Genomic DNA, 25,999 nt, shown 5'->3' with positions numbered 1-25,999 from the left:
GGCCTATTTGATGAGTGTATTTGTTGAAAAAGACCCTGGGAGGATTTTACGCAGGAATATCACTTTAAGGGCCTTGCTCAAAAGCCCCTCAGACGTTTTATCATCGTCATATCGACACCAGCTAAATGCTTCTATCCTAAACCTTCATATTCATATTAGTCCCATATTGTAAAAAGTATAAATCAGGTTGAAGTGCTATATAAATACTGTGAAACTATCTTAACGCTCAATCCAGAGAAATGCACACATCTCGGCCAACTTTGCCTTAATAAGCTGTCAGGATATATGCTGTATATAATGTGACCCACATGAATTGTGCAAATCCATAAAAAATTTATTTTCAAAGATGAGGGGACAAGAAAGGGGACAGTGATGTACCAATAAGCTGGATGCCAACTGCCGTAAATTGGAAGTGCGCAGGCACGTTAGTGTGTATTTGCCGTGCTGTCCTTTCTTCACAGTATAAGCAGTTTTGAAGGGTGCCTTGTTTCTCTAGGTCTAGTTACTTTGTTTTGATGTGGGTAAATTGTATTTCTGTCAACCGTCTTAGAACCTCAAGCCATTTACACTTAAACATTGATGTGGGAGCGGACAGGAGCTTCATGGTGCATTTAGGTGCACCTCGTAAACTCTGAAATGTATTCTCAAATGTCCACGATGGCCGTTTTAAATGTTTTTTTCTTTCTTGTTCTTCAATACAGCATTCTTAATGTAACATGCGAAAAAGTGCATTTTCAGTTATTCCTCGGCTGAGATGAAAGTGCAGAGACTGCGAGAGTGCAGATGTGGAAGACCCTGAAACATTGACCAATCAGAGCAGACTTTTCTGGATGGGGGTCTTAAAGAGACAGCAGCTACAACGGTGTTTCAGACAGGGGTAACACAGGTCCATTCAGACAGTGTGAGAAAAAGTTTTCTGAACATTAAAGCATGTAAACATGTTCTAGTCATAGAATACAATGTTCCCTTTAAATCACTGGAAAAATAAATCCAGACTTATCACAGCCATTGTTTACAATTTTATTGTTATTTTCTCATTGTCAGATAAAAGCAGATAGAGAGGAGCATATTAATCAGAAACAGCGCGCAGCTTTGGGGTTTCGCATCCAAAGCTGGACGAGAGAACTGTCTGAGGTGAGTATACATTAACAATACGGGGCGAACCCCAATGTCATAAATGCTACATAACACTGTCCATATCATAAACAGTCACAATAATGGCTGCTGTCACTTTTATGACAGTTAGCCTGTAACACATTCATGACACAGAGATATTCTGAGGTAAGCTAGAGTTGGCTAGTGTTGTACTGAGCAAATAAACATATATGTTCTGTATATCTATAGTGTTGTGACTGAGTCATATACTGTTTCTGTGAGCACAGTCGCTCATCTCCACCTTGGCATAGCTTTGGCATAAGGAGGTAACACGGTAGCGCCCTATTGGAGGACATTTGAGAACAACCATCTTTGTCCATTTCATGAACATTTAGGGAGCAACTCCCAAGGCCTTGGGCCAGTAGATATAGGGGACTAAGTTATGCAGAGTTTAAGTCAGCTATTCAACTTTGACAAACAACAGTTTCTATATAGTGCTAATGTAATTTGAAGGAAAGCACCCATAGACGTGTATATTCTCTGGGTTATGTACATGTCCCAGGCCCAAAACGTCCCAAACGCAGGTGGGCCTGCAGTCTGGAACGCTTCCCTCTTTTAATTATAGTGAGAATCACTTTGAAGTGCAGCTTTGCAGTCATACAAAATTACAAGAGCTTAAGCTTTAGCTTATTCCAATAAAAGAGAAGGTGCTTATAGCATGTAGGCTGACGCATTCTTTTTGATCACATTTGTTTTAGCGTTCTTCCAAACGTTAAAATAATACTAATCTGAGTAGACTTATGTATCTAGTCTAGCTTCACTGGCTGAGTTGAGACAGACTTTGAAATGAGGTTATACGACAAAAACGACCAAAACAGCAGCATTCAGTATAACAAAGAAGACAGATGACAGAGATGCTATGATATATTGTCCTAGGCGTGTTTTGCTAATATAAAAAGGTATAAATAACACATCCTGTTTTGGTTAAACACAGTTTAGATGAAAGAAATGAAGATGAAGAAAATAAAAGCATGTGTTAAGACGATTCTTAACTGTCCTTATCCACCAGTTTTGGGATTACCTGAGATTCCAGTTGTCCCTCAGGGCTTTACGGATTTGATAGCAACAGCACTCGTTGATTGATCGACTGAATGAATCAATCGACTGATTGAGGTTAGAGTCTTACCAACCAGATTGGGTCAAAGACATTCAAGCAAGCGGAGGGCATTCGTATCATCATAAACTAGATCCTTGATACCAGAAATGATCCCCACACGCAAACACACCTGACCTGCAGGCTCAGCGAACTCGTGTCACCAGTCCATCAAACAACCACCCTTTGAAAAGGCTAAAGGAAGGCATGTAGCAAAGAAAAGGCATAGCTTTAAATGGGCGAGGTATCCTTTACATAATTCTCCCTCTAAGGAATTTAGGCTTTTTAATACCATCTTGGAATGCACTATATATTGATATATATATTTATATACTGTATATTGCTGTTAATATAAGCAGGATTACTGTTGATAAATACAGTGGCCTCCTGACCATCAGAGGCACCTCAGCGAGCTTCAGCACCCTTCTCCCTTTGATTTTTGGGTGCCATAGGCCCCGAAGGCCCTACATAGGTGGAGGAGGAGACACATATTGTTTTCCTATTTCATCTCATTAAAATATGATCCAAACTTCCCCCACATTTGGTCACTCTTCATCCACAGTCTCCCTTTTTGAATCCTCCTCTTTCTGATCAAGGACTTGAGGGGTGGGGCTTGGCAGGGCTGCAACCTCTGTAGTAGCCAATGAGGAGGGATCTTGTTGGTCAACAAGCCTGTCTTCCTGTGGAAAAGAAGGGGTGCATAAGTGAAACATTGGGATACACACTCTGTATCCACTTGATTAGAGCCACCAGGGGTTAAATGCATAAAACTCTGTAGATTCATGTGTTTGTGCTGCTGCCTCAGAGACTCCCTGCTGTTTCTTTATTTGTACTCAGCGAACTGGCTCTTATGATCAGCCACCTCTGACCTGGCTAACACTCAGCATGTGTGTGGAAAAGACTCGATGCCAGTGACAACGCTGGCAGTCACTTTTCAGCTACAGTTACCACAGCCACTGAAGCCTCCCACTAGTTGCCTGTTTGTTGTTTCTTCTTAAGTAACTGGTTCTTACCTGCTCTGAGAACCGATGATTCACCTGATCAGCAAACTCATGCATCTCTCCTTCCTCACCATTTGAGTGGCAGCTTGGACTTGGCACCTCAATTCCATGGCTTTCCAAAATGGCAGCTTCTGGTTGTGTTTGACAGGGAAGCAGAGGATAAGAGATGGAAACACGGGAAATATAGATGTGCAGGGACATGTTTCAGAACATTTTGTCAACTTTAATCTCATTAAAAGTTGATGTTTAGTAGAAACATAGAAGTGAGAGGGTCCTCACCGATATTTGCTCTTCTCTTCATCTCCTTCCGACGGTTGGCAAACCAGTTGTACACCTTCAATGCTGTCACACGCTCAAACTCAGATAGCTTACAGCCTGGGTGATGAAATACGCGAAATCTCTCACTTAGAGTGCCAGCAAATATGGCTAAACTGCAGGATCTCTGTCATCATCTATGACAGTATCTTTCATTTTACAGCAGCATCATTACATCATTTAGAAAAATAGATTCAGTTCTACACAAAACAAACACCAGGTGCAGGTTTAAAGCAGAGAGGGACCTTCAGTAAACAGCTCTGCTACGGTTGCTAGAGCTGTGCTACAGCCGCAACATGCCTGTCTAACATGTGATGTTTTTTATTGTTCCAACGCACTTGTGAGGTGTTTCAGGGAATAAATCCCTTCACACCATGACACACTGATGTCAGATATGGGCCACTTCAAAAATGAATGTGAACAGTCTAGGTAGAAAAATTGGATCCAGGGGGAAAAAATGTCAAAAATCTGACTTAAGCATTAAAGTGCAATTCCGGCACAAAATCACCCCATGGTTTTTTTCGACACTATACATTAAATAAGTCATCAAAACAGTTTTTTCCGTGTTCGAACTATTAACGGATAAATCCTGGAGAGTCACTAACAGCCAGACGTGGCTAACATTAGCCCGAGGCATTACGGTGAATGCATTAAAACAACTTTTTAACCACTAATACTTCTCCAAATATCCCCGTCGCTAATAGTCGCCAACAGCCAAACACGGGTAACACTGATTAGCTCCGGGTAGCATGGTGAAAACTGCTTTTTTAACCATTAATACTGCTCAAAATAACACCAGACCTCTGCAGTAGCAAGATAAGTATCCCTACACATAAAACACAGCATCAATGTACTCGTTCCTTTTGGATTTCCTTTTTGGTAATCGACTTGAATGGACTTTACTATGAGAGGAGCTGATACTGGGGCCAGTTGGTAAATCTTTCAAAACACTCTTTTAATAAACTCTGGGTTTGCTAACTACGTTGTTGGCGATTCATTTTATTTATATGTGCCGAAAAAGACCATGGTATGATTTTGCGCCTGAATTACACTTTAAGTCCTGTAATGTGAACGTAGCCCAAGTTCAGTGAAAGAGTCACAGCTCAAACACAACTTCCAGCATACGATGGCTGGCTTTTGTTGCCACTGTGCACAAGATTACTGGATATACATATAGATATTGCAATTTGCAGTTGCTCATGGAGGAATTGTTGAGTCGCTGTAAATCATAAATAAGGACATTGTTGACAGGAGCAAGCCTCGGTACAGTACCTGGTTTCTGAATGACAGAGTTGCAGGCATTGGCAATCTCTTCTCGCTTTGCTTCATCTGGGTACTGGTTCTCCATGAAGAAGCTGTTAGAGAAAAACATCGACAGTATTGGAAACACTTAAATCATATTGCACCACCGACTACACATTTATTAGAAGGCGGCACCAGTCTGAGCCATGCTAGGTACCTCCTCGTTTTACACTTCATCTACTCTGAGTCTTTGTATTGAACCAGAAGAGAGTAAGGATAATATTTATACAGTGGAAGAGCTTCAGGAGAAGTATTTACTGTGGATGAATAGATTAATGGATGCTTTAAGTGGATTATTTTTTTGCAATTCAAGTATTGCATGCTAGAAATCTCTTCAAGATTCTCTCGTAGAACAGAAAAGTTACACATCAAGAATCATAGTAACCTTTTTCCCCTCTCCAAATGTTCCTCTCTCATATCTAGCTCCTTCCCTCCAAGGCTGAATAAGAATCATTAGCTCACATTACTAAACACACAGGGATCAATTTCTTCCAGCTCTCTTTTCCTTTCACCCTCTGAGCTGCCCTATCCTGTCCACTCAGACGCACACTATCCTGCTGTCTCAGACGCACACATATACACACACTACATCATCTTCACCTCTACAGTATCGTCCTTGGGGCTAAACTAGCTCATAGGGATCAGCACTGCAGTAGAATTGCGTAATCCGGGGGGACTGCTGGTGAGTGTTGTCTGAGGGCCTGTGTAGTCTTATTACTGTGAGTACCCAGACTGCACCCTATTCTTACAGCAACCATGTAATAGAGAAATCAATTGCACACAGCGGATAAGGCTGTAGAGGAATGCTGAATCCTCTTTCTCTGCATCCTTCTGGGTTACTGTCTGGGACAAATGAGTTACATAGAGTGACACAATACACCGGATAGAAAATGGCATACTACTGCAACAGTAAGACACTAAAGGACATTTCACCCTGGGAGTGTTATTAACATTGACAATTACCTCAAGCAATGCTGCATTCCTATTATATGTGAGTAACAATCCATGACTTGATGCTTGAACCAGTGCTGATGTGTTCAGATTCATCTGAAGCCATCTGTTTTCCGCAGACTTTGGTTGCTCTTGATAAGCTTTTTTTACAGTTCAATGCAAACAACAAACTCAGCAAGTAATCGTGTTTCCAATTCAATTGTCAATGCATTGATTGATTGTTTTCGCAATGCAACGCTTTGTTTACAAAAGCGTGCAGCCTTTTGGCCACATAACGGAAAGCAGCGCAGAAAACATTGTAACGTTTTGTGTGTTTTTTGAACTCATTGTCATCATCCGACCAAATCTGCAGTAAACACTCCACCTCCGTATCACACCAACATGAAACTTTTGCTGTCATTGTTTTAAATTTCTGCGCATGGTCCGTCTTCCTTTTTTCTATGTCCCAACAGGCGCACATAAAATGACGTCAGAACCGCTGTAGACCTCGTGCTCGTACACGTGCAAACGTGCTTTACAAAAGCCCACCTCTCCCAACCGGGCCATGCACTCACACTGGTCAAACGAACTAGACTTAAGCCATGAAACGTGCTTTGGCACGGTACGGATGGACAGTGTGAGTGCGCCCTGAATCGCTGAGCCTCTATCCTGTTGTTTGCATGGCGACCTGTTAATCAGAAGCTAGACGAGCCTTAAATCACATCCTGCTTTATTGTTTATTTTACTGTAAATCATTTACAAAATGAAAATCGTACTGTTGAAGAAGATTGAGAAAATAAACTCATTAGGAAAATGTCTACTGAGGTAATAAATCAAATGAGAAGTTGGGTAATTTTCTCATCGACTTCTATACTGGATATATTGGTCTTCGTTTCGGAACCAGTGGAATCCCCCCTTGGTGGACGCCCGCCCTTTTTGACATTTTATAGAACAAAAGTTTATTTGATTAATTGAGAAAATAAGAGTTAGACCAATCAATGATGAAAATAATTATGACTTGCAGTCCTTGTTTTGTTTATATACAGTAAAACGCGATTTGAAGTTATTCATTGATGATGCTAGAATAAAGGTCAGTTTTTATTAGGATTAAAACTGAGTTCCTGAGTAAAATTTCATCCTTTACAGTTGACGATATATGAAAGAAAGATGTATAACAGAGCCGAAATCCTGACTCTCTCTGTAGCACCGAGACCCGCTCACCTCTCCATGATTGATTGGCACTCCTTCCTCCAGGTGAACCTGCTTCCTCTACGCAGCCTCAGAGGCCCACCCACCATCCCTGCCCTGTCGCCTGCCATGATCCCTGTCCTCCAGTCAGGCTCCTCCTTCACCAGAGACCGCATTGATAAGGTGGCCCCTGCAGAAAACATGCGACAATGTAACTGTTGAGAATAAACAAAGACAGTGATTGTGTTTAGACTACAGCTGCATGTTAGTAACGGAAGTCAACATTGACTGCTACATTAGAACTAGTTAGTTTCATTCAAAACTCACCTCTTAATTCAGCTGTAACATTTGAACTTACACTTTAAGTTAATTACGGTGAGTCAACTGTATTCAAAACATAGTTGCAGAGAGTGACGTTCCCCAGTGCATCATTCAGACTCTAAATACTAACAAAAACAGAAAATTAAATAAAAAAAGTGCCTCCTCTCATTCTCATTTGAAGTAGCTACCATTTGAAACATCAGGTGTTTGTCTGTTTACCTCAATAAAAATACACCCCATCTCCACTGAATGCAGCATAAATCACACCTGTAACATCGTCTACTCCAATTAACTGGAACTGCAGAACACGACACAAAGCCTTCATGTCTTCATAATAAACATACACTTTTGTAGTCTGACAGGAAATAACCTCATGGTATAAATGAAAGAGAATGTGTTCTGACTGAAGTCTTGGAAAACCAGTAGGGACTACTTTATTATATTTAAAAGAGATGTCATTACTTCTCATTATGAAAACTGCTGCGAGTTATCCCCTACACCTACTAAACAGAGACAATGCAGACAATAACAGTGTTAAATAAATGTTCATTTAAGTTCACCAATGCTCTGTCTCGCTTCTTCCTCTTATTAATTTGTTGTATTAAATATACGGCATTATATATACGGCCTTATGGCAGACCTGCTTTCTAAGTATCGACATCAGCAACTGAAAAACCCAAATCAGTAGACCACAAATAACTTCCCAGCAGCAGCCTGTTCATGATAAAATGAATGTAATGCAACCCGCAGAAAAAAGGGTGGATGGATTAAGCAATAGTAAACGATTAATGAATTAATTAATTTAAGTTTTTGCTTAAATCATCATCTGCCCATTATGAGACTATGAGCTTCTTAACTACTGTACCTAGCAGCAGAGACAGTGTTTGCCACAGGTCTAATGGTGCTGACTTAACCTCCACAAAAATAAGGATTTAACAGCTAACACGACTGCCATCAGCAGGTAAGATAAAATACTTAGATGTTATTTACAAAAGTATTAACACTCAAATATGTTCTAAGGCATCTTTTAAAGAAACTAAATCCAGTGCTTTTTAAGACCTGCATCCATCTGTTTAACCAAGTAATAGAGCAACTTTTACACTGTGCTCAAACTAAACCACATGTGACATGTAGCAGGTGCGACAGGCTGCTTCTATAGCAAAGTCCAGAGGGTTTCAATAGTATGGAACTGTCCCATTTTTAGCATTCAGGGTTCAATCTTGCAGTTTATCTCTGCCACCTGAGACTGTTGAAATGCATCCCAAGCTGACAGAGAAGCTACGGGGTGATTGGCATGCAGGCCGGCTGATGTGCAGGCGTCCCCTGTGGCAAGCTGCTGAAGCCTGGGGACCAGGGCAGAGAGGGGGCGGGCGGTTACCTGGCTGGGCCTGGGCGGCTGCGGCAGCGTACCATGGCAGCAAATGCATCAGCAGCTCTCTCTGCCTGCTCCACACTGGGTTGGGGTTGAGGTTGGTGTTGGGGTTGGGGAGGCTGCCACTTGCCCCTGCTACCGTCCCGTCTCTGTCCCCTCCCCTGGCCCTGGGCGTGGGACTCACGCTGTGCTGGCTTTCACTCCACCTAAGCCCTTCAGTCGGGACAAAACCAACGGTCAGGCAGGCCACAGCCAAGGATTCAATTATGGACACCAGTTTAGCCTAATGTCACTGGAAACTGAGAGTTAATTGGGTTAACTGACACACTCCTGTAGACCCGCCAGGCAGTTTTTAGTAATAATCAATGTTACCACAAATGCTTTACAATGTATTCCAGTGTATCTGCCAATTAAGTAACTGCTTCTTTTTAAATTTATGATGGACAGGTCAATAGGAGCCTGCATCAGAAGCAAAGCCTTGTGGCCAATGAAGAAATTAGTTATTATTGTTAGTATCACTGTTAATAACAAGTTTGTTAGCCATGTAGGAATGAAAACCAGCACCAGAGTACCTCCAGCATCAGGGCTGAGAACTACAGAGGCGCTAAGGAAAAACTTGGGTGGGTGGGGGGAAAAAAATAAAGGATTAAGATGAAGTGTAAGCAGATGGTCCACCGGCGGTTTGGTTTCATAGCACTGATCATGTAAAATAGGACAGAATTTACTGTGAATATGTGTTGCCTGGCACAAACCAATAAAAGCTCTGAGCACCCTTAGCACTCACTCGTGTGGTAAACTGGAGCTGTTTAAAGCCATACCGAATGTTTAAAGGTCCCAAATTAAACTCATGTTCAGGTTCATACTTGTATTTTAGGGTTCTACTAGAACATGTTTACATGCTTTAATATTCAAATAACACATCATTTTCTCATACTGTCTGTCTGAATATACTTGTGTTTTAGCGCCTGTCTCTTTAAGACCCCCTGCTGAAAGAGTCCAGTCTGCTCTGATTGGTCAGTGTTTCCGGGTCTTCTGCATCTGCGCTACTGGAGTCTCTGCTCCTTCATTGTAGCCGGGTAATGACTGTAATTGCAACGTAGCGGCACTTTCTACCTATATACAGTATAGTTGTGACATCACAACCGTTTAAACTCACAGTTTTTGAATACGAGCTGTGTGCATTTCTGTGTGGATTGTGCGTTACTTTCACAGTATTTATATGGCACCTTAACCTGAAATCTCACTTTTTACAATATGGGACCTTTAACTATATCCCTGTATCCTAGGACATGGAGAGGTCAACACCTATCCAAGCTGTTACTCTAGCCTGTACGGACAAACCGCATTCACCCACTAAAGTTTCATTTGCAAACCAGAAGCCTTAACATTATTGATTAGCATCTCCTGTGACAGGACTACCTTTATCATTTGTCTTTCCTCTGAAATTATAGATTTGTCTCGTGTCCTTCCTTGACCTCACAGCCCTCGAGGACCAGGATGGAGTAAGCGCGAGGAATCAAGAGGTGTGCGGGTTTACCATGCAGGAGGATGGAGGTAAAGAGGAGGACAGATGGCAGGGGAAGGATAGCAAGCAGTGGTTCACATTCACTTAACACAAAATCCCCTTTTCATGCTTTCCTTCCTACGTTACCTAATCTATTATCATTAATCTGACATTCAACCTTGAGGCGCTGATCTGCACTTTCTCATCATCAGTCTTTCTGTACCTAACATTCATCATCCTTGTTATGATCTATAATCCCTCTCCTCTGCTCTGTAATAGTCAAATTCTACATTGTACTACATTGTAGTAACTACACAACACATCCCTTGGAGAGCCTGTCAGCCCCTCTCTGTAATTCAGACTCAACCACAGACAATCTTTGATCTTGTATGTATTTCACTACTGTAAATAGTCATTGCTGTAAATTTAAATTTGAGTTTTTTCTAATATATTTAGTCTGTATAATATTTGTTGTTTGTATATCTGGACTTTTGTTATAAAAATAATTTCCCCCTAGGATTATAAAAGTATTTCTGATTCTGTATCCAAAACACTTCTGTCTCAACCCTACAACACTCACACTGCCCCGTACGGTGCCTCACCTGGGTTATTTCTCTCCAGCAGGTACCAGCGGTAGAAAGCTCTGCGTTTGGAGTCGCTCATCTCCAGGCCTTGCTGCAGCAACCACTGGGAGATGTAACTCTGGCTGATGCCTGCGTGCAGGAGGCAAGGCATGTTATCTTAACACATTAAAGTCATTGATTTATTTCATGGTGCTCCAAGAGTATCTGTACTGTGGGGATCGGCTGTGAGCCAGCTCGGAAAAAGACTTCTGTTAAGCTAATGAAGCCGTCCCAACATCAATACCTTAATTAAGGACACATGGTTTGGTGCAATACTTTGTGAACACGCTGCTACTTCTTGGCTATTTGAAGCCTTGGCTGTGGACGCAACAAACCCTTCTCTACCCATCAGTAGCACCTAGCTATAAGCTACTGCATTGTTCTTCATCCATTATTATATTTAACAACCAAAAGTGCATTAACTGACTGCTTGAAAAACATGTCTAGTAAAGTAGTTATACCTTTACCCCCCTAAAAAGAAAACGACTTGTTGGGTTGTTGATAGAGGCTCATTGAACTGAACATTGTACCTTATATTGTATAATATGATGTGCTGTATGTTGTACAATATGGCGTATAATATGATGTGTTATAATTTGGGTTGCAAGTTGTAATTTAGATTTTCATATTTATCCGTCAGTTATTTTTTCAATTCATTGATTAATAGTTTATTAACATTTTTTATCCGTTAAGGATGGGAATTGAGAATCAGTAACATAGTGTATATTGAAATAGGAATTGTATGCCTCCGAGCTTATCCATTCCTGTTAGCACTTTTTCTGACTGTTGTGCAAAACATGGACGTCACACTCCGGAAATTTGCAACAAGAGCGAGCAAACGGTCCAAAGCATGGCTTTATAATAACATTAGCACCACGCAGGCAGGCTTAGCAGACCTAAATAAAAAAATAAAAATACACAAATGTTCTCTCATTTAATGCAAACTGTGTTCAGATTCTGAGATAATGAAACAGTTGACACCGAAAACCTGTGTAGGCTGACTTTTTTTACACAGAAAATTGATCAAGAATCGATGAGAAAAGGAAGTATATTGCCACATTTGAGAAGCTGGACCAAGCAACTGTTTGGATGGCAAGGCATTTTTGCTTAAAAGATTACTTTTTAGAGTTATTCTAATAGAAATGCCTCTGATACAGACTAAAATGCTCGACCGCGTATCAGCATGTTATTAAACTGTATATTTGAATATTTCTCCATACTGAGGTCCATAAACAGTCTTGAATTGCATAAACTGAAACGTTGAGACTCTTGTGGATTCAATGAGATGTATTCACGTGTGATGATGTTAGTCCCCATTGTAATTGACAGCATTCTTTTAAACTTGAGCTCACTGTATGAAATGAGTTGTTGTGACCTTGTGAAACTTAAAAACCACAAAATAAAATAATGGCGCATTCAGAATGGCTTTCCAAGGTATATTGACATTAAGCAGTTTCCATCTGAGCAGTTTCCAGAACAAAAAAATGCAATTCTTGCAGAAATCACCAAATAGCAAACATTTTTGTTCCCACATCACAACCTGGATTTCTCTATGGTAATCCTCAAGGTCCGGGTGTCATTATGTGGTATTTTGGAGGGATTTTTGACTAATTTTTTAGGACTGTCGAAAACAATCGATACTCGAAAAAAAGCAATACTAAAACTTAGTATCGGATTAGATACTAAGTGGAAAAAGTATCAATACTTTTGCCATCAATGTTAACACCCGCCGTTAATGTTGACAACTCTGAGCTGACTGAACACAGCTAGCGCTGCTGCTGGAGGACCTTCGGTACCAGTTTTAGTTGAAAATAATCATCAAAAGTGCCTGTTTTTTATTGTTCAGAATTTGATAGAATAACAGCTGTGGCTATAGCACTGCTGTCCTAGCATGTTTTTTAAATAACCAAGGCACTTCAACAAAAACCTTTATTTTGTGAAAAAAACAGTGAGCACAGTTAGAGAACAGTAGCCACTGTGTCAAAAGAGAAGATTTACACAATGTTTTCTTCTATAGGATTCAAAAATGAACAGGAAGTGTAGAGACCACAGCTTTGAATGACTTCATGCCCAACTCCTGCTGCAGAAAACATCCCCAAACCATGACACTTCCTCCTCCAAATTTAACTGACTTCTTTACACACTTTGGGTTCGGTCTTTCCCCAGTCCTACGCCCAACATAATGTTTCCCATCAGACCCAAATAAATAATAAATCATCACTGAAGTCACTCTGGACCAGTTCTCCTTTGTCCACACAACATGCTCCTCAGCAAAGGCAAGTCTAACCTTTTTATTCTTTCTGCTTTAGATGAGAGGTTTGGTCACTGCAGAGTGGGGTTTAAGTCCAAATTGTCTTAAATGACGAGACACTGTGTGCCGAGACAGATCCTGGAGAGCAACTCCAGCTGCAGTGTTAATCCGATTCCCCATTGAGAGTCTTTGCATACTCCTGTCCTCTTGTGCACTTGTCTTACGTGGATGACCGGCCTTTTTGAGGGACTTAAATGAATCTGTGTTCTTGTAAAGTTTCGATATTCTTGAAACCACAGACTGTGAACGCCCAACCTCTCTTGCAGAGGGTCATCCATTTGGCCTTCATCTGGACAACCGGCTGTCTCAGGGTTTCAGTCTCCTTAGAGCAGCACTTACAAAGTAACCAGAAGAGCTTCAGATAAATAGGGTGTGTACAACAATTAAGTAAATTGTCACCAGGTGCCAGAATAACACCAATAACTGGGAGGTATAATTTTGTTCACTGTTTTCTTTCTCTCACAAAATACAGGTTTTTGTTGTAGTGCCTTGGTTATTTAAAAAAAACAAACATCCAAGTACAGTAGTGGTATAGCCTCAGCGGATATTCTATCAAATTCTGAGCAGTAAAAAAATAACAGTATTTCAGAATAAATCAAGTATTAATGATTTGTTCTCTAATTTTGATCTCCAGTGTAGACACTCAGCAAGTGTTGGTGATCACTTAGTAAACTTTCATTTCTTTATTTTAATGTGCAACACTGTAACAGGTTTCCAAATTACTGCAGCTTACATTCTCAAATAAGGTTGCATGCTCCCACACAGCACAGTCAGACAGTGACCTTCATCTCAACCAGTCTGTGTTTTACACAAGTGAACGCTTTGGCTCACAGTACGCTGGAGTTAGATACAGAACTTTTCTACTTATTGAACCAAGAATTAATCTTAATCAGAACACCAAGAATCACATTCAAATCAACCATGAGATTGTCAAAGGATTCCCATCCCTTCATTTCAGCACTGTTTATAACTGCACACTTGTGACATTTTTCCTCGTAGCTGTTCAAAACTTCACAAACAAAGCAGCGTACCTGTAACTTGGCCGACGATTGCCTGAGAGATCCTGCGATTGTTGAGGAAAGTTTTGATCTCTTCTTTCACCAGGTTGCTGTCTCTCCTGTATAAACAACATCATGGCATTAGAACGATTACACGGTGGTTAAAACAACAGCCTTTGCTCTGACTAACCTTATTCACTGATGCTTCTCTTTTCTCAGCCATCCCTAAACACCTGACCTGAATTACCTCCAGTAAAATTCTGGAGAATAAGCCTAGGGCTCAGGGGACAGTAGCTGTCATTATCTGATGTTATAATAGTCTCACTTTGTCTCTACCATCCTTTTCGTCTTGCTTCCCAGCTCTCTGATAACACTAAGCTCCATCGTGCTCCTCTTTCCCTGCTCACCTCATGTACTCCTCCACCTTCTCCTCCAGGTCCCACTCCTCCTCTCCCATCATGTCGTAGCTGAATGACCGCTGAACTGCCACGCTGGGAGGGTAGAGGGGTGGAGGCGAGGCCTCGTAGCTATTGCTGGGGGACAGAGCGGCGCCGTCCAGGCCGGAGGTCTGGGTGGTAGCAGAGGCTAGGGAGAGCGAGGAGGAAGAGGATGAAGATGAGGACGGGGCTGGAGCGGCTGTGGTGGGGGTGTTGTTGGACGGGGCGGGTTGGGAGTCGCAGTGTGACGGGCGGTGGTCCGGGTCGAGCCTCTCCAGGGACTCCAAAGCGTGGATGATCTGAGGTTTGGTCATGCCGGATAGACGTAGGCGCTGCAGGAGGTCAATCTGTTCGATGGTGTAGCGTGGCTCCACCTCACAGCACTCCATTCTGGCATCTGCAGACATAATGTGGAGGTGTACGTTTGATCAAGTGAATCTGAGACTGGCATTTTGAAGGAAATACAAGACCAATTTTGTAAGTGAATATGAACCAACTGTAGCTCTATTAATACACCAAAGCTCTGCCTGCTCAGGTTGATTTCTCACCAGATAAACAGCAACCCAAGACTTCACAAAGCGTTACCAGCACATATACTGCTATATTTATCTCTATGATAGATCTTAAATTTAGATAGTATGTCACAAACTTTTTCAGAACCTGCAGACAAACTGATGATTGATGAAAGGATTATTAATAGATGAAAACAGACATTCAAACATTACCCTCCCTTTGTTGGTGTTCATTCATCTTGAATAATTCAAGTTCTTCTAATACCGAAGCACTTTGACTAAATACAAGACTGGTTTATAAAACTGAACTTAGGAGAAAAAAAAACACAGACTACATTATCCTCTGAAGAACCTTTGGGTCATTCAAAAGAAAAAAAAAATTGGCACCCTTTGAAGCGCTTGGCACAGACACATGGGACTAACCTTGCTCGATTTGTCCAGGGCAGAATTAAAGTAAGATCACCCCAGCATACATAACCTAACATCAGGTCTATTCAGTCTAGTCACATCCATCCATCTTTCTAGGTCCTGTGCCTGTCTGTCATGTGCAGGGTGGTAGGAAGCCTTGCCTTAGCATTCTCCGTTAATTGACAGACTACAGTGTGAAGATCACATTCAACTCATTTAGATACTCTTGCAATTTGACATGACCGTGCATACTTGAAAAGAGACATCTGGGACAACATAACGTCACGTTTCACCCATCTGAGGCAACCCCTCTTTAACTCAACATAGGTATGAGTTTATTATTTTTCACATCAAACTTCATATACAATACTTCCACCCAAATGCACAATGTTACACTCCAACAAGCAGAGCCACTTTAAAAAGTAGATCTCGTTAAATGGGGCTGCATGCCACATTTACATCAGGGACTCTTTACATTTTTAAGATGTGTCAAGTCCAACAGTGTGGCACATGTAACGTTACTTTTGTTGACATACAGGACAAAGTTAACACGCCAGATACAAAAACTTCGCTTTAAGTGTTGTTATGTTTTCCAGTTAAGTGTGACAGTTTTATCACGCTGCTATTCTGGGACCTTTCCGTGCAAACATGTACGATTCCGAACGAAACAGCCAACCAGCTTTCGCTTTAAAATGAAGTTAAGCCGCGTCCTGTCCCCGAGGTTATCTTACCTGACGGAGGGGGTGACACAGACAGGCGCCCCGGGAGTGCTTCGGTGCGAGGGGTCGCAGCGGGGACACACCACTGTCGCATGGCTCCGCGGAGTTCAGCTCGGCTGGACCTCTACAGAGTCAGACAGGACACTCGCTGCAGTGTGTTGCGGTTAAGCTGCCTCTATTAGCATGCTGGCAAACCTACAACAGATGACTCGCTAGCAGGCTAGTGTTGGCTAAGCTAACGCCGTGAACTCCGGTCGGTTTCCCTGAGCACCAGCTCCAGCTGCTGCTTGTTACCTTGTTGAGTTAAGTTAGCCAGTACGAGTCAAACACACAGCGGAAGTCATGCGATGTGGCCATCAGAATAAAAGTCGTAATGACATGACCTCTCTTTGCTTCAGACTACTCTCGCAAGAGCAGATAAAACAGTGCTGAAGACCAAATATTCACTTAATATCATGCATTTGTTTAGGTAACCTGTAAACGTCTGGCAGGGGCTTAAAATCTTTCCTAAATACAATACCTAAAGGATAGGGGTAAAATAGAGTAAAAGTTACAAATACGTTACTGTATGTTTTGTTTTACTGTACTCACACTATCTCAACGGCAATGCGAAGTTTATCAAAAGTCATATTTGTACATATTTCAATGTGATTATTACACTGTGTGGTCGTTTCTGAAAACTCGGTGTGGAAATTTCGCTTTAATTTTGAAGGACATAATATACACTAATGTTGAATGTGTTTCTATTGACACTTCAGTGTGTCTCGCCTTGGCTAACAACTCGTTTAAACTTGCACTTTAGAAGTTACACGGATAGTAATAACGTTGTGCGGCTATGTCTGAAACCTTCGTGGTTAACCAAGCACACACTTGGTGTTAGCTCCAGGGGCTGGGGCACAGCCAGCTGCTAACGAGTTAGCTCGCTAGCTAGCTAAGTTAGCCGATAGCTAGCAGCGGATTGTCCCAGCACCGCGGAGCACCTCTCACTTACATGCTCACTTACCCCCCGGCGGACGGAGGGGGAGGCGGGGGGAAACTGTAGAGAAAGTGGCGGTCCACCCAAACCCCGCTGGAGAAAGTCACTTCTCGGAGGAGACGGTGGATTAAGGAGCGGAGGGTGAACGGCGCAGGGTCATATTGTCTTTCAGCTATGCAGTGGGGAAATACTGTATGCAAATGTGGGGAGTCTGTCTCAATTTATGACCCCTCACCCGACACCACTGTCAAGCTAACAAGGAGTATGATTATGAGTTCCGGTCGTACTGTACTACCCACTCAAAATATCACAGCTGGGTTTAAACACCACAGTGTACCGCAATGAAAGTAAAGGTTGAATGTCAGCAAACTTATTAGGAAATTAAAATACCAACCATGCTCATAATTACACATATCTAGTCAAGGAAGCATTTTCCAACCGTTAAGTTTATTATCCTTTTATTTTGGTCAGCAAAAGAAAACTATGTTACTAAATCTGTACCTTGACGCAGCACCACCCTACATAAGTGCGTTTGTCTGCGGATATAAGCTGCCCTTTTCATATGCAAGCATTTATATTGACACAACACGACAACAATGATGATATAATAATAATAATTATGATACAGTCTAAAACCAGCAATGCAATTAATTAACCATCAATTATCCAGTTGGCTGCTAATTTGAAAGGGGTGTTAGTACTCCTGAAACCCACAAGAATCATCATCTCCAGCACTGTGATGCTTTCAGCCTCTTAACCTATTGCTTGATTCAACGGTCTGTAAATGATCACTTCAAATATGTGCATTTTTTTCATGTAGTTCACACCAACTACTTTGCATTATGTGTGCAGACAAATTGAGGAGAGCCAAAGTAACAAAGTGGCTGCACAAGTCACTTTTTGTTGTACTTCTTTCTTAGTGCGTCTCTGTGCCCCTAATGATCAACATGTACTTTTAAGATTTCTGCAGTAATTAGGATTTCACACAACACTACTGCTAGTTCAGGCAGAGAGAAGAGAGAGGGCAGCAGTTGCTCTCGTGTGAGTGTTCGGCTAGTTGGTGCTCGCCATGTGGCCACGGCAACTGCCTGAATCACACAGACTTTACTGCCATGTTGAGGACCCTGAATTATATGACGCTTATTCAACAATGCACAAAGATATTATTAAAGAAACAAGCATCTATTGTGCAGTGTGTGTGTGTGTGTGTCTGTGTGTGTGCTTGCGTGCGTGTGTTTGTGTGTGTGTTTGCTTGTAGATCTTGTGTAAATCACAAGTTTCATCTCAGTACAATATTATATAGATTATTTGCAACGCGGTACGATTGCGAACGAGGCAGTATTTACCGGTATCACAAATTCTCAAAGTGATTTTGATTCAGCTCAGGGGCATTAAACCATCAACTCACAAAAAGCAACTGAAATATGATTTGTGAATGTTATTATTGAGCTCTTCCAGACTTTAAAATAAAAAATAATCTATACTTTTTCATAAAAAGGATAAATATTAAGTGGGAATTTCAAAATAAATGCATATCGTTAAGATGATATTTCATCGACACACTTATCCAGATGGATCATTACACCCCAACGTGTGCTGGAACAAAGCCTACTGCATTTATATTTTTGACCATTTTAAAACAATATGAACAAGGCGGTTATTTGCAGCACCCCTCCAATGACCATCCTTTTTTTTTAGAAAAAATACTTAATTTGCCATATTTTAAGCATGTTAATGCATGAAATCACTGAAAGCAGATCAGAGGAGAGCGCCATCATGTTGGAGAGTCATCTCAACATGATGGTGGCAGGGGGACAAGTCATCCCTCTTTCAGGCCACAGAGGACAGACACTCCAAGAAAAGGAGCAAGGGTGGGAAAAGACAGCAAACTCAGCAAATCAGTAAAAGCAGAAGAAGAAAAGTGGTACGGAATATTCTTCTAATGGCCGGCTCCAGAATTTCATGCTGAGGAAAATAACATGCACCTGTTGGTGGAATTAATAAAACAAAACAAAACATGAATAATACTGTATGTTGGTCAGTTGTTTAGAATTTTAAGTTGCACTGTCTTATATTTAAGGATTTGTATTGTATACAAGCGACTGTATATTGTTTTATTTGATTTTACTCTCTTCTAATGCAATATTTGTACGTGTGTAACGTGAAAGGGCTCGAGCATACATTTCATTGTGCAACCCTGCTGTCAAATGACAAATGAATGAACCTTGTAAATGTTTTTTAAGAGGACAAGCACCGATGAGTCCTCATCAGCACCCTATATCCTGAAAAATAACAAATTGAATGCCAAGCTTTTCTGAATGGTCATCGAAAGATTAAAAATACCTGAGCATTTCTTTGAGGGACATTTTTCAGGTTATACCAAGAGTCTAATGTGGCTTAAGAACTTTATTTAGAGTCGTAGCACCTTCAAATGCAGCAGCAATGCCACGTTTTATGGCACAGAGATGAGAAGGAAATTATACAGCTCCAACACTGATTCACCACTGAGTACTGAAACATGACTTACATGAATTATGTAAATCATGAACTGTTTTAAACTAAATACTCTACCATATATCACAGCCCTGGGGCAGTGTACATAGACAAACCTATCAGGAGTCTCTTCACAGCAACATAACCCCTCACTATCCCCCAGTCAATTTCAGTCAAACGCAACTGGACTTGGTTATTGGTCTCTGAAGACGTTTCACCTCTCATCCAAGAGGCTTCATCAGTTCATGTACGCAACTGACCAGGCTGGGATGAGAGGTGAAACGTCTTCCTAGACAAATAACCAAGTCCAGTTCCTTTTGACTGAAATTGCTTTGGGGATATCGATGACCTGGACTAAAGAGAACATTCAAAGGCATAACCCCTCACTGGCTTCCCAGGGCCAAAAAGTTATCAAGCCTCTGAAGCCTACACTGCGATGAGCAATCGGCCTCTTTCTAAGGTGGCTTCAATCTTCACAGCTCACCTGTTCATGTGTTTGTAGTTATGTGGTGTGTTGGTGCTGCAGTGTCTCTCTCAATGATATCATGTCATGTTGTCTTGGTCCCTAGCTGGGCAAGATTTCCTACAATTAGTTCTCATGGCCCTGCAGGTTACTTTGGGCCTCCCCCTCCCCGAGGCTTTACGTCACAGACAGTTTTGCTGGAGAGAGTGAATATCTGCTGCTGAGTAATCTCATATATACGAATATATACAGTTGAAATGGTCCAAACCCGAAGGAATACATACAGTATATTCTCTATCCAGATATCATCCATTGCAGAGGTGATAGGCCAAGCCGCGGACCACCTCATGGACAATATAAAACTCATCATGGAGGACCAGCAAACTGAGGGTGAAAGAAAAATGAATTATTTTATCCATCAGGAAACAAAATAGCTCAAACATTTTATGAGTAAATATCTAATGTGTGATGTGACAGTATTTTGTAAAGGCTGAATTAACATAAAATATTTGCACACAAAAACAAAATGAGAGGTTCCTCCTCTCAGCCGGTATATTTACATGCTTTTACTTTTATTATTTGTCAATTTGTCAATATTATTTGCCACATAAGCATAGCATAAATGTATCTTTCCCAGATCTCTGTTTATAGACACATCACAAAGGGAGCAGTGTATGTACAACCATGGTGCTGAGCCCCTTGGGCAGTTTTGGTGGTACGGTGCCTTGCCTTGCAAAGCAGCCCATCTGACCGTTGCCAGACCATTAAAGGGTAACTTGAACGGGCAACCCTGCTGTAAAATTACAAAAAAATTAACCTTGTTAATGCTTTATTAAGGGGACAAGCACTGATGAATTCTCATTCGGGGTGATTATATCTTAAGAGGGGTGCTCAAGGGCATCTCAGCAGTGCCCAGGAGGCAATTTTGCACTTCACAAGCTGCCAGTCCACTCCGTACTTGATCCATACAGGAACTTAAACAGGGGACCCTCTGGCTCCCGATCCAAGTCCTCATGGACTTAGCTGCTGCACATATACATATAGATATGAGAGTGGTATTAATCTTTCATCTAACTCAACAAGCGAAGCAAATTAGGGTATTTCACAACATGTCGGCTATCTATATAAATGTCTTATATCTTACTTACAGGAACTTGTGGTACTATGAGCATTAGTATGTAGCAGCCTCTCTCTATCTCTCTCCTGCCTGTTAATCAAGGTGTTTGCTACCACTAGTGACTGCAGCAGAAGAATGAGTCTCTGTTTGCTTTGTTCGATATTCCTCCCTCCCCTTCAACCTGTGCCAAGAGGGCAGTAGTAATAAGTGCTATATTAAAGAGCCTTTGTGCCTGACGTGCAGTTCAGTGTGTGTCCAAGCATTTGAGCACTCAGCAGAGTGTCTGCCACATTTTGTGGCAGTTGGTGCTTTGTTTTTCTTCAAGGTGGTCCAACCTAACATCTGAAACCATGAATTGGGCCTTCCTTGAGGGCCTACTAAGCGGGGTGAACAAATACTCCACGGCGTTTGGTCGGATCTGGCTCGCCATCGTTTTCATCTTCAGGCTCTTGGTCTTCCTGGTGGCCTGCGAGAAGGTCTGGGGTGACGAGCAAAAGGACTTTGATTGCAACACCAGGCAGCCCGGTTGTCACAATGTCTGCTATGACCACTACTACCCCATCTCCTACACCCGACTTTGGGCTCTCCAGCTGATCTTTGTCACCTGCCCGTCCTTTCTTGTGACACTCCATGTCTCCTATCGAGAAGAACGTGAGCGCAAACACCGGCTTAAGTATGGAGAAAACTGTGCCCCTCTGTACGATCACACAGGAAAGAAGCGAGGAGGTCTGTGGTGGACCTACTTCCTTAGCCTGCTGTTTAAGATAACGGTGGATGGTGTGTTTGTCTTCCTGCTGTACTACATCTACGAGGCTACATTCTTCCCACCATTGGTGAAATGCAACATAGAGCCATGTCCCAATGTGGTGGACTGCTACATCGCCAGGTAAGGGTACCTAGGAAGGTTCTAAATAGGTAGAGGTCCTGGAATCTCAATTGCTGAACTTGGCCTCTGACCTCCACTTGAAAAGTTAAGTTTTCTAAAGCAATGAACAACTATTAATCTTACACTATCTGTCTCATCTCACTTCAGGCCCACAGAGAAGAAAATATTCACCGCCTTCATGGTGGTGACGAGCTTTGTGTGCATCTTCCTCACTCTTTGCGAGGTCTTCTACCTTTGTGGGAAGAGGTTCTGGGAGTGCAGAGGAGGAGGACCTCGCTCCGTTCGAGAAAATTCCTTCATGATGACGAGAACTCCTCTGACTGGGAAGGAGAACTCAGCGTTCAAAGAGCCGCTCACGGAGAAGAAGTTCAAGATGGTCGACAACAGCATTGGGGAAGCTAGCAAAGAGAGCTCAGCCCCAGCGTACAGCATAGCTGTCTCCTGAGAGACATGTATCACGTGTATGAGATTGATTTGTGAGAATAGAACTGTTTGGTAGCTTTTTGTACTGTTGATAAAAAGTTATTTACCATTTATCTAAAATGTTAGTGGTTTTAAAGGAAATGTTGTTTACAAAGGCCATGTCTTCATTTTTTTCATTAGTGTATCCAGGCTTGTTTGACTGGGGTGGCCTATGGGGCACTGATTTATGCTGGGGTGGCATAACATATGTAAGCACACACACAAACACACACACAGTTTACATTATCTTACATTCCTCTGTTTAACAATGAAATGTATGGGGTGGCCAATCAGGGCCCCAGGCCACTCCTTGGGCACAGCCCTGCTTTTTTTTTTTTTAACATAAAAACTATGTAATGTTTTTGTCCAAAAATAATGTTGGCTTTTTAAAGGTTTCAAATAACTGATGTACACTAAAGGTGATTTATTGTACTTGGACTATTTATATGATTTTTTGTTACACACGATTATTTTGTTATCTGAATGGCCACAAAATAAAAATGCTTCACTTATTCTAAGATGTGAGAGCTACTGTGTGTGTACTTTAACACAAACTGATGCATACATTATGTCATGAACTTGAGCAGGAAATAAAGAAACTCAAATAAAAAACCATTCTATGAAATTTGCTTTGCCACATACCTCTCTTTGTCCCTGTACGTAATGAACTGAATACCTTTGGGATCATTTAGGGCATTTTTGAACGAGAGCTTTGTGAAATGTGCAAGGACATCTTTAATGAAAAACGAAACATGCAGGGCAGATATAAATGGTTGCAGGAGTATCAGGAAATTGAACCAATAGAGATCTAGATTGTGGATTACAGCATGTTCAGAAGTAATCAGAAAAAGCACACGGTGTTCCCAAATGTCTTGGGTACAACATGATCTACTCATGGTTACTGATGGGAGTATCATTATTGACAAAAGTTGATAAAATCACCACTCCTTCAAGTCCCACTTCGATGACAATTAACCACATCCTGCATTCCTCCAGGACAGCAGACCGAGAGTAGAATTCTAAAGGACAGTATCATAAAACTAAGTGTACTAATAAGGCAGGGACCGTACAACATTCTTACTTGATAAAAAATGAGCAAGCAAATGCTTGTTATATCTGATTTTGCGATATTGGCGCTCCATATCAGGTGTATTTGACGCCAGAGTGCTTGCACAAACAAATGCTAGGGGGTGGCCCTGTTTAATCCAGATTAATCAAAGGCAACAAAGGGGCATATCTTCACATCACGGTGACCTAATGGAGCTGATACCGAGACACCTGTTAAGAAATGCGTTGATCACAGTGGACAAACACACCTAAATAGGGTCTAGTGAGGCGTTATTGTTTTTCATCATACTTTGTTACACTGCAACCAAATTTTTGGTCTGGTCAAACCAAATTCAAAGTGAGGGGACCCCATACAATACAACTACTTTGGAGGTTTAAAGGTAGATGGTACCCACGGAATGAGTCATGAAATAAATCTGGCATACAATAGCTAACAATAGCTATGGAGGGTTAAGGTTAGGGTTAGTTAAAACACAGGATTAGGGCTACATCTTGTTACAGAGATAACGTTAAGGTGTGTCTACGCCTGCACAGTGTGCCATTCTGTGGGTATGATCTAGCATCTACCAGGTCCAAAAGTAAATTCTGGGTGGATGCCAAAAGTGGCCACACCTCCTGATTATGGCCAAGAGGAGAAAGGTTGCCTGCTGAACACATTCTCATAGTCTATTTTCCAGGGGACAGGGGACAGGGATGATGGACTGAGCGGAAGACCTGTTTTCTTCTGGTAAGCTAAGACATTTTATTCTTTGGTTCTGTCAGTCATATCCAGTTTGAAGACTCCCTGCAAAGCTTACAGCATGACATCTAACGGCCGAACTGGACTACACTGGAAAGCAGGAAGAGACTTTCGAGCTTTGGCTTAAAATTTCATAAAAGTCTGTTAAAACTGTTCATCTGCACTGTGGAAGGTTCTCTGTGTTGAACATCAATTTCATAATTTGTTAAAGGCATCTTTTATTTAAAATACCAAACCTTAGTTGAGGGGATTGAGGTTTTATAAATGTCAAACAAATGGTATGATCCGAAAAGAAAGAAGAACAACTTTCTAAAATATTCAGTGACATATTTGGAAGCTATTACAGAATATTTTTGTATTTTAAAGCCTTGTATTTGTCTGAATAACTTCCTAACTCGGCCTTTGTTGTGTTCTAGCTCTCCAGTTTTCAAAATCTACCTCCGTGAAGACAGACCTCTGAAGAGTCAAAGCTGAACTCATGGATTGGAAATTTCTCCAGGGTCTTCTTAGTGGAGTCAACAAGTACTCCACTGCCTTCGGACGTATCTGGCTATCAGTAGTCTTCGTCTTCAGGGTGTTGGTCTTCGTGGTGGCTGCTGAGCGGGTTTGGAGCGACGACCAGGGACACTTCGACTGCAACACCCGCCAGCCGGGTTGCACCAACATCTGCTATGATTACTTCTTCCCCATCTCCCACATTCGCCTCTGGGCTCTCCAGCTCATCTTCGTCACATGCCCTTCCTTCATGGTGGTGCTGCACGTGGCCTACCGGGAAGAGCGGGAGCGCAAGTATCGCGTCAAGCACGGCGAGAATTCTCGGCTGTACGAAAACCCGGGCCAAAAGCATGGCGGTTTGTGGTGGACTTATCTGATGAGCCTCTTCATCAAGACCACCTTTGAGATCACCTTTCTCTACTTGCTCCACTACATCTACGACAGCTTCAAGCTGCCCAGGAAGGTCCAATGTGATGTCAGTCCTTGTCCTAATTTGGTGGACTGCTACATATCTCGGCCCACAGAGAAAACCATTTTTACCTACTTCATGGTGGGGGCGTCAGTCCTGTGCGTGGTGCTGAACATCTGTGAGATTTTCTACCTGATCGCTTTCCGGGTGGTAACCCTCAGACACAGAGGCAGCACACACACCTCATCTAGAAAGGTCCACCCTGACATGGACTGTGGTGGCTGCAAGTCATCTCTTACATCCTAGCTGGAAACCTAGTATATTCTTCCTTACAATAGGGTAATAGGGTATGATTATTGTGATATCATAATATGAATATCATCATTTAAAAAGTAATTGTATGTATAATTCTATATTGTATTATGACATAAACAATCCTACGCTCTATAATGATATTGGAATTGTTTTTCCCACAAGTGTAATACATATTTCAGCACCAAAAGAGAGCTGAATGAGTCGTGTTGCTGCACATCATGAATGAATCATTGTTAAATGAACTGAATGATCAATCATATCTGTGACCAATGTCATCATGACAACAGAACTGACATCATGTGTTTCTTGTATCCCCTAAATGTCAAACACGTCCAATAAAGTTTTTTTTTTCAAGTAAATAATAAAAATACAGCAAGTGTTCATGAT

At 41.7% G+C, this 25,999-nt stretch overlaps 3 protein-coding genes across 6 annotated transcripts; 2 read left to right on the top strand and 1 right to left on the bottom strand.

The window, feature by feature from the left end:
- Positions 1 to 1,056: 1,056 nt before the first annotated feature.
- On the bottom strand, positions 1,057 to 17,332 carry LOC310955372 (homeobox-containing protein 1). Of its 4 annotated transcripts, none has more exons than XM_083925186.1 (11): positions 17,193 to 17,332; positions 16,202 to 16,313; positions 14,521 to 14,947; positions 14,147 to 14,232; positions 10,784 to 10,894; positions 8,684 to 8,890; positions 7,018 to 7,174; positions 4,837 to 4,919; positions 3,529 to 3,624; positions 3,262 to 3,380; positions 1,057 to 2,928 (listed from the first exon to the last, which is right to left on the bottom strand). In XM_083925186.1, exons 2-11 carry the CDS (start codon positions 16,281 to 16,283, stop codon positions 2,794 to 2,796), a joined length of 1,503 nt encoding a protein of 500 aa, XP_083781312.1. In that variant the 5' UTR covers positions 16,284 to 16,313; positions 17,193 to 17,332; the 3' UTR covers positions 1,057 to 2,793. The 4 variants fall into 4 exon arrangements, with proteins under 4 accessions (XP_083781312.1, XP_083781314.1, XP_083781313.1 ...); XM_083925188.1 differs by having other exon boundaries at positions 3,262 to 3,377; XM_083925187.1 differs by having other exon boundaries at positions 17,181 to 17,325.
- A 4,058-nt stretch (positions 17,333 to 21,390) lies between these two features.
- LOC310955921 (gap junction beta-4 protein-like) lies at positions 21,391 to 22,569 on the top strand (the record flags this gene model as incomplete). The annotated part of the gene is made up of 2 exons (XM_083926001.1): positions 21,391 to 22,124; positions 22,272 to 22,569. Exons 1-2 carry the CDS (start codon positions 21,589 to 21,591, stop codon positions 22,567 to 22,569), a joined length of 834 nt encoding a protein of 277 aa, XP_083782127.1. The 5' UTR covers positions 21,391 to 21,588.
- A 2,302-nt stretch (positions 22,570 to 24,871) lies between these two features.
- On the top strand, positions 24,872 to 25,603 carry LOC310956079 (gap junction beta-3 protein-like; the record flags this gene model as incomplete). The annotated part of the gene is made up of 1 exon (XM_083926197.1): positions 24,872 to 25,603. One exon carries the CDS (start codon positions 24,872 to 24,874, stop codon positions 25,601 to 25,603), a length of 732 nt encoding a protein of 243 aa, XP_083782323.1.
- Positions 25,604 to 25,999: the final 396 nt, after the last annotated feature.

This window comes from Echiichthys vipera (genome assembly GCF_963691815.1).
Source record: "Echiichthys vipera genome assembly, chromosome: 13".
In the NCBI taxonomy this organism is placed as follows: Eukaryota; Metazoa; Chordata; class Actinopteri; order Perciformes; family Trachinidae; genus Echiichthys; species Echiichthys vipera.
The sequence above is the reverse complement of the archived record's forward strand: the minus strand, read 5'-3'. Positions and strand labels throughout refer to the sequence as shown.

Coding starts and splice junctions, on each gene's coding strand:
- LOC310955372 (XM_083925186.1), bottom strand. CDS start 16,283: ATGCGACAGTGGTGTGTCCCCGCTGCGACCCCTCGCACCGAAGCACTC. Junction 14,233..14,520: donor AAGGTGGAGGAGTACATGAG/GTGAGCAGGGAA, acceptor TTGTTTATACAG/GAGAGACAGCAACCTGGTGA. Junction 3,625..4,836: donor CTCTGTCATTCAGAAACCAG/GTACTGTACCGA, acceptor TTCATCACCCAG/GCTGTAAGCTATCTGAGTTT.